A 19,424-nucleotide genomic window follows, 5' to 3' on the forward strand; every position below is an offset into this window, starting at 1 on the left:
GCAGGCTAACACTGTCATGGTTCTAGGCTTTAACTCAGCAGGCTAACACTGTTATGGTTCTAGTCTTTAACTCAGCAGGCTAACACTGTCATGGTTATAGGCTTTAACTCAGCAGGCTAACACTGTTATGGTTCTAGGCTTTAAACTCAGCAGGCTAACACTGTTATGGTTCTAGGCTTTAACTCAGCAGGCTAACACTGTTATGGTTCTAGGCTTTAACTCAGCAGGCTAACACTGTTATGGTTCTAGGCTTTAACTCAGCAGGCTAACACTGTCATGGTTCTAGGCTTTAACTCAGCAGGCTAACACTGTTATGGTTCTAGGCTTTAACTCAGCAGGCTAACACGATTGTTCCCATGCAGCTGGCCGACAGTAACATAGACAAGATGATCGCTGATGAGATTGAATACTACAAGAACATGTGTGCTGCAGAGGCTGCCCTGGGAGATTACAATTTTGAGAAGAGGTGAGGGGCCATGCTCTCACACAGAGGTCAAAGGTCATGAAAGGTCAAAGTAGATGTCCTTCATGTGGTATGCGATCATTAACGTCACATTTAGTCCTGACAGATGCTATTGGTAAAATGATCTTTATTTTTTATGTCTTATTTATAATGTATGAATGGTTAATTCGTATCTAATACATGGCTATTTCATGGTTCATGAACATGAACTTATCCTTCTGCTCCTCCTTCTCTTCCTGCTCCTCCTCTTTCGCCTCTTCTTCCTTCTAATCCTGCTCCTCTTCCTGCTCCTTCTCTTCCTACTCCTCCTCTCCCTGCTGCTCCTCCTTCTGCACCTCCTCTTCCTCTTCCTGCTCCTCCTCTTCTTCCTCCTCCTCCTCCTCATCTTCCTCCGGCTCATCCTTTTCCTCCTCCTCCTCCTCCTCCTCCTCTTCCTCCTCTTCCTCCTCCTCCTCCTCATCTTCCTCCTGCTCCTCCTTTTCCTCCTCCTCCTCCCTGCTCCTCCTCTTCCTGCTGCTCCTCCTCCTGCACCTCCTCTTCCTGCTCCTCCTCTTCTTCCTCCTCATCTTCCGCCTGCTCCTCCTTTTCCTCTTCCTCCTCCCTGCTCCTCCTCCTGCTCCTCCTCTTCCTGCTGCTCCTCCTCCTGCACCTCCTCTTCCTGCTGCTCCTCCTCCTGCACCTCCTCTGCCTGCTCCTCCTCTTCTTCCTCCTCATCTTCCTCCTGCTCCTCCTTTTCCTCTTCCTCCTCCTGCTCCTCCTCTTCCTCTTCCTCTTCCTGCTCCTCATCTTCCTCCTGCTCCTCCTTTTCCTCCTTCTCCTCCCTGCCCCTCCTCTTCCTCTTCCTGCTCCCCCTCTTCCTCCTCCTCCTCCTCCTCCTTCCCTGCTCCTCCTCCTCTAGTATGATGGTGTACTACACCAGGATAATGCCTCAGGCCTCCTTCGTCCAGCTTCACATGGTGTCTGAGACTGTGGCTGATGTTTTCCATGACTGTTGCAAGGACCAGCCAGGCCACTTAGTCTTGCCCTGCGCAGAGGAGAAGGTCTGACACACACACACACACACACACACACACACACACACACACACACACACAATGTACACAAGCACATAAAAAAACAGAGGTATGATACTCACAGGCATGCATATATCGCTGAGTCTACATTTTAAATAGAGGTTAAATAAATAAAAAATAAAAAGCTCTCCCTTCCTTTGTCCTCTTTCCAAGTCGACCAACGTGCTCGACACCACGTGTAACGACGACGACTACTCCAGCATTAACCCCCGCATCGCCCACTGCTGCAACCAGTCCTACTCCATGAGGAGACCCTGTATCCTGGCCATCCAGCCTGACACAGAGTTCACGCCTCCGGAGCTGGATGCCAACGACTTCAACATGGGCCCCGAGCTCTGCACCAAGGACAACAAGGACCTCCTGCTATCCGGGAAGAAGTGAGTGAGATATGCTAAGAACGTACTGTGAATAAACACGTGGGCCCCAATTCACACCTACCTATACTCTTAACTCGCTAGGTTTACAAACTTCTGTTTACACGTGTGTGTGTGTGTGTGTGTGTGTGTGTGTGTGTGTGTGTGTGTGTGTGTGTGTGTGTGTGTGTGTGTGTGTGTGTGTGTGTGTGTGTGTGTGTGTGTGTGTGTGTGTGTGTGTCTGTGTGTGTGTGTGTGTGTGTGTCTGTGTGTGTGTGTCTGTGTGTGTGTGTGTGTGTGTCTGTGTGTGTGTGTGTGTGTCTGTGTGTGTGTCTGTGTGTGTGTGTGTGTGTGTGTGTGTGTGTGTGTGTGTGTGTGTGTCTGTGTGTGTGTGTGTCCCCTCAGGTTGCTGTATAATGTGGTCAGACATAAGACCAGCATCACAGAGGATCATCTGAAGACCCTCTCTGCTAACTACAGCATCACGAGGGAGAAGTGCTGCGCCGCTGAGGACAGAGAAGCATGCTTCACTGACGAGGTAACCGACACCACTACGTACTGAGGAAATGTTTCATCTTTTACATCTGTGTCGGCAAATTGCCTGGTGAAAGGGGTGCTTAGGACGAAGACAATCTGTAGAAATTAAGACCGAATTGAGATTGAGATTGTGTGTGCTGTCGTTTCCTTTCACTTTGAAAATGGAGGAATAGCCTATTATGTAGATTTAAGGATTTTTAGATTTAACACAATTGTAATAACTGATGTCATGTTTTGTTTTCTCCGACAGGCTGCCAAGCTGCTAGCTGAGAGTGTAGAGCTGGTCAAGGTTTAAGATATTATTTTCATTGTATTTGTTTCAACAGAGGAACTGGTGAATTTAAAAAAAAAAATGCTAAAGTTCAGTCTGTGTCTACAATATCTACCTCCATAGCAACACCATAGTGACCTCACCTCATCCTTCCATCCATATAATGTCTGTGATCTACTAAGCCTGTTGATCTGTGATCTGTGATCAACTCATTAACCTGTGATCTTTGATTGACTCATTAACCAGTCGATCTGTGATCGACTCATTAACCTGTCGATCTGTGATCGACTCATTAACCTGTCGATCTGTGATCGACTCATTAACCAGTCGATCTGTGATCGACTCATTAACCAGTCGATCTGTGATCGACTCATTAACCTGTCGATCTGTGATCGACTCATTAACCTGTCGATCTGTGATCGACTCATTAACCTGTCGATCTGTGATCGACTCATTAACCTGTCGATCTGTGATCGACTCAGTAACCTGTCGATCTGTGATTACTCACAAGCACTGGTTTATTTCTGACAGACAATGACTCAAATAAATGCATTTATTTGATTGCTGTTGTATTTGTATTTTGGTCGGATTCTCAAGCCATTCATACCTGTCAATGCTTTGTGGTCATAATAAATCTCACGTTTAACCAATGACTTAAGATTGTTTAGAAATTATTCATAATTTGTCTGTAAATGTTTAATTGACAGTTGATGAACATAGTATAAAACCTTTATGAAGGTAATGTTATTATACAGAGTTACTCATATGTTGAGAAGGGCTAGCTGACATGGCGACTGGAGGATCGGCGAGTGGGTGTGTCAAAAGTAAAGGAGTGGGTGTGTGGAAAGGAGTGGGTGTGTCAAAAGTAAAGGAGTGGGCGTCTGGAAAGGAGTGGGTGTGTGGAAAGTAAAGGAGTGGGCGTGTCAAAAGTAAAGGAGTGGGCGTGTGGAAAGGAGTGGGTGTGTCAAAAGTAAAGTAGTGGGCGTGTGGAAAGGAGTGGGTGTGTCAAAAGTAAAGTAGTGGGCGTGTGGAAAGGAGTGGGTGTGTCAAAAGTAAAGTAGTGGGCGTGTGGAAAGGAGTGGGTGTGTCAAAAGTAAAGTAGTGGGCGTGTGGAAAGGAGTGGGTGTGTCAAATGTAAAGTAGTGGGCGTGTGGAAAGGAGCGGGTGTGTCAAAAGTAAAGTAGTGGGCGTGTGGAAAGGAGTGGGTGTGTCAAAAGTAAAGTACCGGGCGTGTGGAAAGGAGTGGGTTTTGTCGAAGTCCCCACCGACTGTATTTACGTGTACAACGCACGTTACCTTCATATGCTAGCTGGTTGAGTCTTTAGTGAGATAGCCAGCTACTCTTTCACGTGGTGACATGCTAGCTAGCGTTAGCCCACCACGGAAGGAATATTTAGCTACCGTAAGTTAGCTACATTAGCTAAAGTTGGCTAGCTAGCTCACAAAGGACTTGTAGGCTTAATGTCTCCCCCCCTACAAAACACAAACTGTTTTGTTCCTCTGTTGTAAATGACTATTCAAATGACCTATGAAGTCAGTTATACATGTCAGCAAGGATGGACATTAAGCTAGCCTGAGGCTAGTACTTTTCAGACTGGGCTAGTAGACAATGTGCCAAACTAGCCTGACACAAATGGCTAGTAAAAAAATGCCTTTATAAACATTGTATGCCACAGATTTAGGATCTTGAATGTAGACATCGTGGTCTGCTGGCCAAAATCCTTCAGTACATCCCTGTATGTGTAACAGTATAACTTTAGACCGTCCCCTCGCCCATACCCGGGCGCGAACAAGGGACCCTCTGCACATATCAACAACAGTCACCCACGAAGCATCGTTACCCATCGCTCCACAAAAGCCGCGGCCCTTGCAGAGCAAGGGGAACTACTACTTCAAGGTCTCAGAGCAAGTGACGTCACCGATTGAAACGCTATTTAGCGCATACCGCTAACTAAGCTAGCCGTTTCACATCGGTTACATATGGCAGTCCCTTTCAGACAATTCCCTATCAAGTTCGACTTCATCTCCCCCCCCCCATGTTTTAGACATGTGGGATGTCAGTCTCAACCCAGGAGAACCTACTTCTGGAGCCAAAAACTAAACAATAATAATTGTATTATATAAAGCTTATTAAATAAGGCTACCAAGCTGCTAGGACAGAACAGACCTGGCTGCAATATCAATTAGCACTGTGTGAAGCGAGAGGTGTGAACGCTTGAGCCTAACAATGGCAGCTGCGTTTCACGGCCTCCCCCACACAAATGCAAAGGCCTTTGAAGCCCCCTTGCCATGGCATATCCCTGTGCAGATGTCATCACAGTACAGTAGCCCTTGGATATTAAAAATAACACTAAGGAATAAGTACGAAAAGAAGCTCCTCGGGGACAATCCAGAGACACTATTTGCTGACTGCTACAAAGAGGGGAATGTAAGCAACTTAATTTCCTACACAGACCATCCCCTGGCATGGCACAGTGCTATGAGAGCACACTACCCCTGTGTTAAGAGAGAGGGCATTGGCCCAGGGTGGAAACTTCGAATACTAGACATTGAGGAAATTGAAACAACCCCTGTCAACGTGTACAGTCGTGGCCAAAAGTTTTGAGAATGACACAAATATCAATTTTCACAGTCTGCTGCATCAGTTTGTATGATGGTAATGTGCATATACTCCAGAATGCTATGAATAGTGATCAGATGAATTGCAATTAATTGCAAAGTCCCTCTTTACCATGCAAATGAACTGAATCCCCCAAAAACATTTCCACTGAATTTCAGCCCTGCCACAAAAGTACCAGCTAACATCATGTCAGTGATTCTCTCATTGACACAGGTGTGAGAGTTGATGAGGACAAGGCTAGAGGTCACTCTGTCATGCTGATTGAGTTTGAATAACAGACTGGAAGCTTCAAAAGGAGGGTGGTGCTTGGAATCATTGTTTTTCCTCTGTCAACCATGGTTACCTGCAAGGAAACACGTGCCATCGTCATTGCTTTGCACAAAAAGGGCTTCACAGGCAAGGATATTGCTGCCAGTAAGATTGCACCTAAACCAACCATTTATCGGATCATCAAGAACTTCAAGGAGAGAGGTTCAATTGTTGTGAAGAAGGCTTCAGGGCGCCCAAGAAAGTCCAGCAAGCACCAGGACCGTCTCCTAAAGTTGATTCAGCTGCGGGATCGGGGCACCACCAGTACAGAGCTTGCTCAGGAATGGCAGCAGGCAGGTGCGAGTGCATCTGCACGCACAGTGAGGCAAGACTTTTGGAGGATGCCCTTTTGTCAAGAAGGGCAGCAAAGAAGCCACTTCTCTCCAGGAAAAACATTGGGGGACTGAGTGATATTCTGCAAAAGGTACAGGGATTGGACTGCTGAGGACTGGTGTAAAGTCATTTTCTCTGATGAATCCCCTTTTCCGATTGCTTGGTGCATCTGGAAAAAAGCTTGTCCGGAGAAGACAAGGTGAGCCATCAGTCCTGTGTCACGCCAACAGTAAAGCATCCACAGAGACCATTCCTGTGTGGGGTTGCTTCTCAGCCAAGGGAGTGGGCTCACTCACAATTATGTCTAAGAACACAGCCATGAATAAAGAATGGTACCAACACATCCTCCGAGAGCCACTTCTCCCAACCATCCAGGAACAGTTTGGTGATGAACAATGCATTTTCCAGCGTGATGGAGCACCTTGCCATAAGGCAAAAGTGATAACTAAGTGGCTCGGGGGGGAAAAAACATTGATATTTTGGGTCCATGGCCAGGAAACTCCCCAGACCTTAATCCCATTGAGAACTTGTGGTCAATCCTCAAGAGGAGAGTGAACAAACAGAAACCCACAAACTCTGACAAACTCCAAGCATTGATTATGCAAGAATTCATTTTTATTTTTTTTATTTCACCTTTATTGAACCAGGAAGGCAAGTTGAAAACAAGTTCTCATTTACAATTGCGACCTGACCAAGATAAAGCAAAGCAGTTCGACACATACAACAACACAGTTACACATGGAGTAAACAAACATACAGTCAATAATACAGTAGAAAAATAAGTCTATATACAATGTGAGCAAGTGAGGTGAGATAAGGGAGGCAAAGGCAAAGAAAGGCCATGGTGGTGAAGTAAATACAATATAGCAAGTAAAACACTGGAATGGTAGATTTGCAGTGGAAGAATGTGCAAAGTAGAGATAGAAATAATGGGGTGCAAAGGAGCAAAATAAATACAGTAGGGAAAGAGGTAGTTGTTTGGGCTAAATTATAGATGGGCTATGTACAGGTGCAGTAATCTGTGAGCTGCTCTGACAGCTGGTGCTTAAAGCTAGTGAGGGAGATAAGTGTTTCCAGTTTCAGAGATTTTTGTAGTTCGTTCCAGTCATTGGCAGCAGAGAACTGGAAGGAGAGGTGGCCAAAGAAATAATTGGTTTTGGGGGTGGCCAGAGAGATATACCTGCTGGAGCGTGTGCTACAGGTGGGTGCTGCTATGGTGACCAGCGAGCTGAGATAAGGGGGGACTTTACCTAGCAGGGTCTTGTAGATGACTTGGAGCCAGTGGGTTTGGCAACGAGTATGAAGCGAGGGCCAGCCAACGAGAGCGTACAGGTCGCAGTGATGGATAGTATATGGGGCTTTGGTGACAAAACGGATGGCACTGTGATAGACTGTATTCAATTTATTGTAAATGACATCGCCAAAGTCGAGGATTGGTAGGATGGTCAGTTTTACAAGGGTATGTTTGGCAGCATGAGTGAAGGATGCTTTGTTTGCGAAATAGGAAGCCAATTCTAGATTTAACTTTGGATTGGAGATGTTTGGTGTGAGTCTGGAAGGAGAGTTTACAGTCTAACCAGACACCTAGGTATTTGTAGTTGTCCACATATTCTAAGTCAGAGCCGTCCAGAGTAGTGATGTTGGACAGGCGGGCAGGTGTAGGCAGCGATCGGTTGAAGAGCATGCATTTAGTTTTACGTAAGAGCAATTGGAGGGCACAGAAGGAGAGTTGTATGGCATTGAAGCTCGCCTGGAGGGTTGTTAACACAGTCTCCAAAGAAGGGCCAGAAGTATACAGAATGGCGTCGTCTGTGTAGAGGTGGATCAGAGACTCACCAGCAGCAAGAGCGACATCATTGATTTATACAGAGAAGAGAGTCGGTCCAAGAATTGAACCCTGTGGCACCCCCATGGAGACTGCCAGAGGCTCGGACAACAGACCCTCCGATTTGACACACTGAACTCTATCAGAGAAGCAGTTGGTGAACCAGGCGAGGCAATCATTTGAGAAACCAAGGCTGTCGAGTCTGCCGATGAGGATGTGGTGATTGATGAATACGGCTGCACAGTATTGTTTCTTATCGATGGCGGTTAAGATATCGTTTAGGACCTTGAGCGTGGCTGAGGTGCACCCATGACCAGCTCTGAAACCAGATTGCATAGCGGAGAAGGTATGGTGGGATTTGAAATGGTCGGTAATCTGTTTGTTGACTTGGCTTTTGAATGACCTTAGAAAGGCAGGGTAGGATAGATATAGGTCTGTATCAGTTTGGGTCAAGAGTGTCCCCCCCTTTGGAGAGGGGGATGACTGCAGCTGCTTTCCAATCTTTGGGAATCTCAGACAACACGAAAGAGAGGTTGAACAGGCTAGTAATAGGGGTGGCAACCATTTCGGCAGATCATTTTAGAAAGAAAGGGTCCAGATTGTCTAGCCCGGCTGATTTGTAGGGGTCCAGATTTTGCAGCTCTTTCAGAACATCAGCTGACTGTATTTGGGAGAAGGAGAAATCGGGAAGGCTTGGGCGAGTTGCTGTGGGGGGTGCAGTGCTGTTGACCGGGGTAGCGGTAGCCAGGTGGAAAGCATGGCCAGCCGTAGAAAAATGCTTATTGAAATTCTCAATTATAGTGGATATATCGGTGGTGACAGTGTTTCCTATCTTCAGTGCAGTGGGCAGCTGGGAGGAGGTGTTCTTATTCTCCATGGACTTTACAGTGGCCCATAACTTTTTTGAGTTTGTGTTGCAGGAAGCAAATTTCTGCTTGAAAAAGAATGGGCTGCCATCAGTCAGGATGTGGCCCAGAAGTTAATTGACAGCATTCCAGGTCGGATTGCATAGGTCTTGAAAAAGAAGGGTCAACACTGCAAATATTGACTCTTTGCATCTACTTCATTTAATTGTCAATAAAAGCCGTTGACACTTATAAAATGCTTTAATTATACTTCAGTATTCCATAGTAACATCTGACAAAAATATCTAAAGACACTGAAGCAGTAAACTTTGTGAAAAATCATATTTGTGTTCTCAAAACCTTTGGCCATGACTGTACAAGTCTGGGACATTAATGTTGCATCCTTAAAGCAGTTCCAGCAGGACATTTATGGGATCAAAGAGAGAGCACAGCAGATAAAGCTCTCTCTCTCTGTGACGACTCCCCCATCCTGAGTGAGTCTGATCACACCTCTTCAAACTGTCCTGCAGACGAGGATAGTTACACCCCCCCCCCCAGTACTGAACACTCCCAGGTCCCACAACTGCACTGCTCCTCCATCATTGAGACGTTCACAGAGCTGGAGAGAGACATGGTGGAGCTCAAAGAGCTGGTCCACACAATCCAGACCCGGAGGGCAGAAGGTGGAGGTGGACGGCTGTCTGAGAGAGCTGGCTGCACTCTGAACTGACGTGAGAGAACTTGAGGAGAGAGGAACACATGGCACAGCTAACAGCAGTGAAGGAGGAGGTGAGAAAGCTAAAGTGTGACAGAGAGCAAGCCAGCAGAACAGCCCACCTCAGACAGGCCAGCAGAACAGCCCAACTCAGACAGCCCAGCAGAACAGCCCACCTCAGACAAGCCAGCAGAACAGCCCACCTCAGACAGGCCAGCAGAAAAGCCCACCTCAGACAAGCCAGCAGAACAGCCCACCTCAGACAAGCCAGCAGAACAGCCCACCTCAGACAAGCCAGCAGAACAGCCCACCTCAGACAGGCCAGCAGAAAAGCCCACCTCAGACAAGCCAGCAGAAAAGCCCACCTCAGACAAGCCAGCAGAACAGCCCACCTCAGACAAGCCAGCAGAACAGCCCACCTCAGACAAGCCAGCAGAACAGCCCACCTCAGACAAGCCAGCAGAACAGCCCACCTCAGACAAGCCAGCAGAACAGCCCACCTCAGACAGGCCAGCAGAACAGCCCAACTCAGACAAGCCAGCAGAACAGCCCACCTCAGACAAGCCAGCAGAACAGCCCACCTCAGACAGGCCAGCAGAAAAGCCCACCTCAGACAGCCCAGCAGAAAAGCCCACCTCAGACAAGCCAGCAGAACAGCCCACCTCAGACAAGCCAGCAGAACAGCCCACCTCAGACAAGCCAGCAGAACAGCCCACCTCAGACAGCCCAGCAGAACAGCCCACCTCAGACAAGCCAGCAGAACAGCCCAACTCAGACAGCCCAGCAGAAAAGCCCACCTCAGACAAGCCAGCAGAACAGCCCACCTCAGACAAGCCAGCAGAACAGCCCACCTCAGACAGGCCAGCAGAACAGCCCACCTCAGGCAAGCCAGCAGAACAGCCAGAACAGGATCCGGAACAATCACATACATCAGCACACCACTCATACTCATCGCGGAGTCCATTCATCAGGAAAACATCCCCTTCGTCATCACTGCACCAGCTCACAAGGTCACCCTCAGCCTCCCATGGCTCCAGCACCGTAACCCCACCATCTCATGGTTGAGGATGAGAATCACGGACTGGTCACCTGAATGCCAGAGGACCTGCTTTCCTGTTCCCGCTTGTATCGCAGCCCCTGTGGTCTGGGACGTAATTGTGGACATTCGCCAGGCTCTGGAGAAGGAACCCGCTCCCACTACCTGTCCTCCTGAGCACATCTATGTTCCCACGGGGTTAAGTGAGTGGCCTGGGCACACATAGCTGTCATCGCTGGTCTTCCTGGGATCACCGTACTATACAATCCCTCTCCAAAAAATATTGGTGGCCCACCTTGGCGCAGGATGTTACTCACCATGTCAACTCCTGTTCTGTGTGTGCCCAAACTAAGTCTCCCCAACATGCTCCAGCAGGGAAAGTACTTCCTGTGCCTCAGTGTCCCTGGTCTCATCTGTCCATTGAGTTTGTTACCGATCTCACGTCTGCTGGTTTAACCACCATTCTCGTGATTGTGGACAGATTTTCTAAATCATGCCGGTTTATTCCTCTCTCTGGTCTCCCTACCTCACTCTAGGTCACTGAGGCACTGTTCCAGCAGGTCTTCCGGCACTATGGCCTTCCGAAGGACATCGTCTCCGACCATGGCCCCCAATTCACGTCACAGGTTTTGAGGGCTTTCATGGAGAAACTGGGGGTCACGGTCAGCCTCACTTCTGGGTACCAGCCTCGGTTCAATGTGCAGGTGGAGAGGATGAACCAGGACATTCTGGACCCCAACATTATCCGTCATTTCCATCTTTGCCGACCGGCCTGCTCCTCGTCCTCCGGGTCCCCTCCAGCGTTCGACGTTGCTGGTTCACTAACCACCGGTCCTGGCATTCATCATTACTCCCACCTGGCATTCATCATTACTCCCACCTGGCATTCATCATTACTCCCACCTGGCATTCATCATTACTCCCACCTGGCATTCATCATTACTCCCACCTGGCATTCATCATTACTCCCACCTGGCATTCATCATTACTCCCACCTGGCATTCATCACTACTCCCACCTGGCATTCATCATTACTCCCACCTGGCATTCATCACTACTCCCACCTGGCATTCATCATTACGCGCACCTGGCATTCATCATTACTCCCACCTGGCATTCATCATTACTCCCACCTGGCATTCATCATTACTCCCACCTGGCATTCATCATTACGCGCACCTTCTCTTCATCAATAGGCACACCTGGACTCTATGACTCTACTGATTACCTCCCTTATATCTGTCACTCCCATAGTTCCATTCCCCAGGCAGTATTGACTGTGTTTCATGTCTGTACGCTACTCGTGTTTATTTGTATTGTTTCGTTTATTATTAAACTCACCACTGATTCCTGGTGTCCACGTTACAGAATACTGTCTCACCAAATAGAGACAAGGAAATCAGGACATCTCCCAGACGTGTAATTGATTCCTGGTGTCCACGTTACAAGTACATTATTTTCTTTAGGAATGTAGTAAAGTAATCAAAAATATAAATAGTAAAGTACAGATACCCCCCCAAAAAACTACTTAAGTAGTACTTTAAAGTATTTTTTACTTAAGTACTTTACACCACTGTTACCAGGTGTGAAACAGGGAAGAGACTCAGGGGGTATGCTAATTTGGTATAGAAGAGAACTAACCCACTCTATTATATTAGTCAAAACAGGAACATTTTACATCTGGCTAGAAATGGATGAGGAAATTATTCTCAACAGTGAAAAATGTCCTCCTGTATCCCCCCAATAGAATCCCCATACTTCAACGATGACAACTTCTCCACCCTAGAGGGGGAGATCAATCATTTCCAGGCCCAGGGACATGTACTAGTCTGTGGCGACATAAATGCCAGAACTGGACAAGAACCTGACACCCTCAGCACACAGGGGGACAAACACCTACCTGGAGGTGACAGCATTCCCTCCCCCATATGCCCCCCCTAGGCACAACTATGACAACATAACAAAAACGGGTCACAACTCCTGCAGCTCTGTTGCACGGGGGAGGGGGTACTGTCACGTCTACTCCCGCTCCTCCCCTCCAGGAGAAGCACAAGCATTTCGCTACACTCGCATTAACATCTGCTAACCATGTGTATGTGACAAATAACATTTGATTGGATTTGATTTGATTTAGACAATGGTAGGCTTTCAGGGGACTCCTATGGTGGTTACACCTATAGCTCATCTCTTGGCAGTAGTACTGTAGATTACTTTATCACTGACCTCAACCCAGAGACTCTCAGAGCGTTCAGTCAGCCCACTAACACCCCTATCAGACCACAGTTAACAGTCAGCCCACTGACACCCCTATCAGACCACAGTTAACAGTCAGCCCACTGAGACACCCCTATCAGACCACAGTTAACAGTCAGCCCACTGACACCCCTATCAGACCACAGTTAACAGTCAGCCCACTAACACCCCTATCAGACCACAGTTAACAGTCAGCCCACTGACACCCCTATCAGACCACAGTTAACAGTCAGCCCACTGACACCCCTATCAGACCACAGTTAACAGTCAGCCCACTAACACCCCTATCAGACCACAGTTAACAGTCAGCCCACTGACACCCCTATCAGATCACAGTTAACAGTCAGCCCACTGACACCCCTATCAGACCACAGTTAACAGTCAGCCCACTAACACCCCTATCAGATCACAGTTAACAGTCAGCCCACTGACACCCCTATCAGACCACAGTTAACAGTCAGCCCACTAACACCCCTATCAGACCACAGTTAACAGTCAGCCCACTGACACCCCTATCAGACCACAGTTAACAGTCAGCCCACTAACACCCCTATCAGATCACAGTTAACAGTCAGCCCACTGACACCCCTATCAGACCACAGTTAACAGTCAGCCCACTGACACCCCTATCAGACCACAGTTAACAGTCAGCCCACTGACACCCCTATCAGACCACAGTTAACAGTCAGCCCACTGACACCCCTATCAGACCACAGTTAACAGTCAGCCCACTGACACCCCTATCAGATCACAGTTAACAGTCAGCCCACTGACACCCCTATCAGACCACAGTTAACAGTCAGCCCACTAACACCCCTATCAGATCACAGTTAACAGTCAGCCCACTGACACCCCTATCAGACCACAGTTAACAGTCAGCCCACTAACACCCCTATCAGACCACAGTTAACAGTCAGCCCACTGACACCCCTATCAGACCACAGTTAACAGTCAGCCCACTAACACCCCTATCAGATCACAGTTAACAGTCAGCCCACTGACACCCCTATCAGACCACAGTTAACAGTCAGCCCACTGACACCCCTATCAGACCACAGTTAACAGTCAGCCCACTGACACCCCTATCAGACCACAGTTAACAGTCAGCCCACTGACACCCCTATCAGACCACAGTTAACAGTCAGCCCACTAACACCCCTATCAGATCACAGTTAACAGTCAGCCCACTGACACCCCTATCAGACCACAGTTAACAGTCAGCCCACTAACACCCCTATCAGATCACAGCAAAAACAGTCAGCCCACTGACACCCCTATCAGACCACAGTTAACAGTCAGCCCACTGACACCCCTATCAGATCACAGTTAACAGTCAGCCCACTAACACCCCTATCAGACCACAGTTAACAGTCAGCCCACTAACACCCCTATCAGACCACAGCAAAAACAGTCTACCTGAACTGAGCAATACTTAATCATGAGGCATCAAAGGAACTACACAATATTAAGAAATGCTTTAGTGTCACGTTCTGACCATAGTTCTTTTGTGTTTTCTTTGTTTTAGTGTTGGTCAGTAGAATGTTTAAACAGTATATTTGAATGGCCCAGCCAGAGCCCGGACTTGAACCCAATCTAACATCTCTGGAGAGACCTGAAAATAGCTGTTCACCAACGCTCCCCATCCAACCTGACAGCTTGAGAGGATCTGCAGAGAGGAATGGGAGAAACTCCCTAAATACAGTGGTGCCAAGCTTGTAGCGCCATACCCAAGAAGACTCAAGGCTGTAATCACTGTCAAAGGTGCTTCAACAAAGTACTGAGTAAAGGGTCTGAATACTTATGTAAATGTTATTGGAAAAAAATAAACATTTACATTTCCAAAAAAATCTAAAAACCTGTTTTTGCTTTGTCTTCATGGGGTATTGTGATGTCATTATGGGGTATTGTGATGTCATTATGGGGTATTGTGATGTCATTATGGGGTATTGTGATGTCATTATGGGGTATTGTGACGTCATTATGGGGTATTGTGATGTCATTATGGGGTATTGTGATGTCATTATGGGGTATTGTGATGTCATTATGGAGTATTGTGATGTCATTATGGGGTATTGTGCGTAGATTGATGAGGGGAAAAAAACATTTAATCCATTTTAGAATGATGCTGTAACGTAACAAAATGTGGACAAGGTCAAGGGGTCGAAATACCTTCCAAATGCACTGTATATCACCTGTTGGCCTCTGTGCTCGAACAGATCTACTACTCCTCTCAGGATCCCTCACCCTTGACCCCATCCTCCTCTACCTTCTTCACTGCCTCAGCATACGACACCTTCTGCACTACTCTGACTCTAGACACCTCAACCTGCGTCTCTCCCTCTCACCGGACACTTTCGATCCCCAGCAACATGGACAACCCAACTGTTGACATGACACACACAAACTTTATCCACTGAAACGACACAATCCTCTATCCCAATGCCCTCTGTCGTAGCTGAATCAGAATTAGTTAGGTAATGTTGATAAATAAGATGCTTTATTTACTTTCATAATATGCTTTTGTGAGATATTTGTCATTAGGATGTGTTTTTTGGACTATACTGTCGGCAGTTGCATTTTCCTCTCTTCTCTCGGGAAAAGTCACTTGGGGCCCAGAGAGGGGAGAGGTCAGGCTTGTCTTTTACATGTCTGGTAATAGGCAGAATATCAGAAAGGGAGAAGTCAGGTTTGAACACTGTCTTCATTATCAATATATCTGTGAAACCATGTGAAGGGCTCCACAATGTCTGTACTCCAGTCACTCCCTCCTTTTCCCATTGGGGGGAGGAGTATGGCAGTGTCTGGAACCATTGTATGTCCCCTCTGATGTTGAAACTGATCTTGACCTAGTATATGACCTAGAGGCTCACTCCCCTCAGTGAGCTTGTCCAGGGGTGGATTGTATTTGAGATGGGAGTATCTAGAATTGACAATTGATCTATGCCATTGGATGAGGTAATGGTTTTGGTAATAGGAAGTACCAAGAACGAGAAGTAGAACCTCGTCTTAGAGAGCAAGCTGAACGATAATTTATTGCTAATGCTATCTGGCTATGGGATACTCCTCTCTCAAGTAAAAGGCCTTTGTGCAGTTTTCCTATCATCTGTGGTTTGTCATGTCAACTAGGGGGTGGACCTTTGCTATAAAAGATCTCAGTTACCATTATGTTGACACTCTCAGAATTAATTTATAGACACTGAATTGATCTGAGAGTCAAAGGACTATGGTGAAGCTCATATTATTAAAATATGAAGTTTAAAGTTGAACTCTGACTTGTGTGTGGTTTGTAAACTCCCCTTTCACTTAGTAATACAGGACATTACCACGACACCTCCTGCACACTTCCCAACCTCTTGGAATCTCCGTCCTACACACCGCTATGACACGACGATAAACGTGGCACCTGAAACACTGCTGTGGATTCGGCACAAAAGCTCCAACAGGATAACTGATGTATCCTAACATGACACTGTCTGGTAGAGACGGACTTAAAAGGCCTGATAGTCACTCCTCTGTATTTCACCACACTCACCACCACGTCTTTGTCAAACCAAACACCAGGAATCTTCAACTTCAATGGCTCCACCTCCACACTTAACACTACCCCAGAAAGCACTGCTTCCAATGCTACCCGCTCCTTCTGGTCAGAAGAAACATAAACAAATATCACAAATCAAATTATAGGTTACCTAGGTTACCTTCACTGATTCAACTACACCCAACTTCCTTTCCCACCCACCCTGAAACCAAAAATGGATCCGCCAAAAGGCAAAAGATCCACTTTCTCCAAAAATGTCTGGACCAGATTCTTCTCATGTCCATTGAGGCTCAGTTGCCGAGTTCTTCACCACGCCTTCCACCTCACTTAACTCGTCCTCATTCACTTCCACGTCCAGAACTCAAGTCTGGCTCACGGCTCATTCCGTTTGCACTTGACACCAATCTTCTTCAACACCCCATCTCCATTTGTAACTTCCTCACTCTCCATACCTACCTCTATAGTTGAGTTCAGCCATTGTGCTTTGACTGCCACCTTGTGGCCAGTAGAAGACATGACATGCAGCAACATTCTGGTAAATCTACAGTTGAAATGGCATAATGGTTCATTTTACCATGGTCACATGGTTAGGACTCCATCATAGCCAATTTCGACTTTGTGGCTGTGCTATCGTAAAAATTAATAAGGTTAGGTTAGGATTAGGCATATGATTTGCAGTGTGGTTAGGGTTAGGTTTAAAATCCGATTTTAATTAGAGAAATTGTAGAAATAGGCAGGGTTTATTACTTTGTTGCTGTTGTTACTAGGGACAACCCTCCAGAACCTTCTGCCTCGGTGGAATATCAGATTACTAAAACATTGACCCAGATATGGTGGTGTTTGACTAAGTGATCTTGCCTAGGGAGTGAGTGAATGACTGAGTGACCTAGCCTAGGGGTGAGTGAATGACTGAGTGACCTAGCCTAGGGAGTGAGTGAATGACTGAGTAACCTAGCCTAGGGAGTGAGTGAATGACTGAGTAACCTAGCCTAGGGAGTGAGTGACCTAGCCTAGGGAGTGAGTGAGTGACCTAGCCTAGGGAGTGAGTGAATGACTGAGTGACCTAGCCTAGGGAGTGAGTGACCTAGCCTAGGGAGTGAGTGAGTGACCTAGCCTGGGGTGTGAGTGAGTGAGTGAGTGAATGACTGAGTAATTTAGCCTAGGGACTGAGTGACCTAGCCTAGGGAGTGAGTGAATGACTGAGTGACCTAGCCTAGGGAGTGAGTGACCTAGCCTAGGGAGTGAGTAACCTAGCCTAGGGAGTGAGTAACCTAGACTAGGAAGTGAGTAACCTAGACTCGGGAGTGAGTAACCTAGACTAGGAAGTGAGTGACCTAGCCTAGGGAGTGAGTGACCTAGCCTAGGGAGTGAGTAACCTAGACTAGGAAGTGAGTAACCTAGCCTAGGGTGAGTGACTAGTAAACCTAGCCTAGGGAGTGACTACCTAGGGGAAGTGAGTAACCTAGCCTAGGGAGTGAGTGACCTAGCCTAGGGAGTGAGTAACCTAGACTAGGAAGTGAGTGACCTAGCCTAGGGAGTGAGTGACCTAGCCTAGGGAGTGAGTAACCTAGACTAGGAAGTGAGTAACCTAGCCTAGGGAGTGAGTAACCTAGACTAGGAAGTGAGTAACCTAGCCTAGGGAGTGACTGACCTAGCCTAGGGAGTGAGTGAATGACTGAGTGACCTAGCCTAGGGAGTGAGTGACCTAGCCTAGGGAGTGAGTAACCTAGACTAGGAAGTGAGTAACCTAGCCTAGGGAGTGAGTAACCTAGCCTAGGGAGTGAGTAACCTAGCCTAGGGAGTGAGTGACCTAGCCTAGGGATTGACTGACCTAGCCTAGGCAGTGAGTAACCTAGACTAGGAAGTGAGTAACCTAGCCTAGGGAGTGACTGACCTAGCCTAGGGAGTGAGTGAATGACTGAGTGACCTAGCCTAGGGAGTGAGTGACCTAGCCTAGGGAGTGAGTAACCTAGACTAGGAAGTGAGTAACCTAGCCTAGGAAGTGAGTAACCTAGACTAGGAAGTGAGTAACCTAGACTCGGGAGTGAGTAACCTAGACTAGGAAGTGAGTAACCTAGACTAGGAAGTGAGTAACCTGGACTAGGAAGTGAGTAACCTAGCCTAGAGAGTGAGTAACCTAGCCTAGGGAGTGAGTAACCTAGCCTAGGGAGTGAGTGAATGAGTGAGTGACCTAGCCTAGGGAGTGAGTGAATGACTGAGTAACCTAGACTAGGAAGTGAGTAACCTAGCCTAGGGAGTGAGTGACCTAGCCTAGGAAGTGAGTAACCTAGCCTAGGGAGTGAGTGAATGAGTGAGTGACCTAGCCTAGGGAGTGAGTGACCTAGCCTAGGGAGTGAGTGACCTAGCCTAGGGAGTGAGTGACCTAGCCTAGGGAGTGAGTGACCTAGCCTAGGGAGTGAGTAACCTAGCCTAGGGAGTGAGTAACCTAGACTAGGAAGTGAGTAACCTAGCCTAGGGAGTGAGTGACCTAGACTAGGGAGTGAGTAACCTAGCCTAGGGAGTGAGTAACCTAGACTAGGAAGTGAGTAACCTAGACTAGGAAGTGAGTAACCTAGCCTAGGAAGTGAGTAACCTAGACTAGGAAGTGAGTAACCTAGACTAGGGAGTGAGTAACCTAGACTAGGAAGTGAGTAACCTAGACTAGGAAGTGAGTAACCTGGACTAGGAAGTGAGTAACCTAGCCTAGGAGTGAGTAACCTAGCCTAGGGAGTGAGTAACCTAGCCTAGGGAGTGAGTGAATGAGTGGTGACCTAGCCTAGGGAGTGAGTGAATGACTGAGTAACCTAGACTAGGAAGTGAGTAACCTAGCCTAGGGAGTGAGTGACCTAGCCTAGGAAGTGAGTAACCTAGCCTAGGGAGTGAGTGAATGAGTGAGTGACCTAGCCTAGGGAGTGAGTGACCTAGCCTAGGGGAGTGAGTGACCTAGCCTAGGGAGTGAGTGACCTAGCCTAGGGAGTGAGTGACCTAGCCTAGGAAGTGAGTAACCTGGCCTGGGATGAGTAACCTAACTAGGAGTGGGAACCTAGCCTGGGAGTGAGTGACCTAGACTAGGGATGAGTAACCTAGCCTAGGGAGTGAGTAACCTAGACTAGGAAGTGAGTAACCTAGACTAGGAAGTGAGTAACCTAGCCTAGGAAGTGAGTAACCTAGCCTAGGGAGTGAGTAACCTAGACTAGGGAGTGAGTAACCTAGCCTAGGGAGTGAGTAACCTAGCCTAGGGAGTGAGTAACCT

At 47.4% G+C, this 19,424-nt stretch overlaps 1 protein-coding gene and 1 long non-coding RNA gene across 2 annotated transcripts in view; one reads left to right on the top strand and one right to left on the bottom strand.

The window, feature by feature from the left end:
• Positions 1-353, bottom strand: part of LOC127911825 (uncharacterized) — a 2,639-nt gene extending 2,286 nt beyond the window's left edge. The window contains exon 1 of the long non-coding RNA XR_008079549.1: positions 1-353. This exon is cut by the window's left edge and continues 151 nt beyond it. This is a non-coding gene — a long non-coding RNA (uncharacterized LOC127911825).
• Positions 1-3,350, top strand: part of LOC118381971 (albumin 2-like) — a 26,717-nt gene extending 23,367 nt beyond the window's left edge. Inside the window, exons 11-15 of the mRNA XM_052479706.1 lie at positions 363-466; positions 1,362-1,503; positions 1,690-1,913; positions 2,295-2,427; positions 2,677-3,350. Coding sequence (XP_052335666.1) covers positions 363-466; positions 1,362-1,503; positions 1,690-1,913; positions 2,295-2,427; positions 2,677-2,721 — 648 coding nt within the window. The 3' untranslated portion in view covers positions 2,722-3,350. The remainder of the gene's footprint in view (positions 1-362; positions 467-1,361; positions 1,504-1,689; positions 1,914-2,294; positions 2,428-2,676) is intronic.
• The last annotated feature ends 16,074 nt before the right edge of the window (positions 3,351-19,424 follow it).

Source organism: Oncorhynchus keta, chromosome 25 (genome assembly GCF_023373465.1).
Source record: "Oncorhynchus keta strain PuntledgeMale-10-30-2019 chromosome 25, Oket_V2, whole genome shotgun sequence".
NCBI lineage: Eukaryota > Metazoa > Chordata > Actinopteri > Salmoniformes > Salmonidae > Oncorhynchus > Oncorhynchus keta.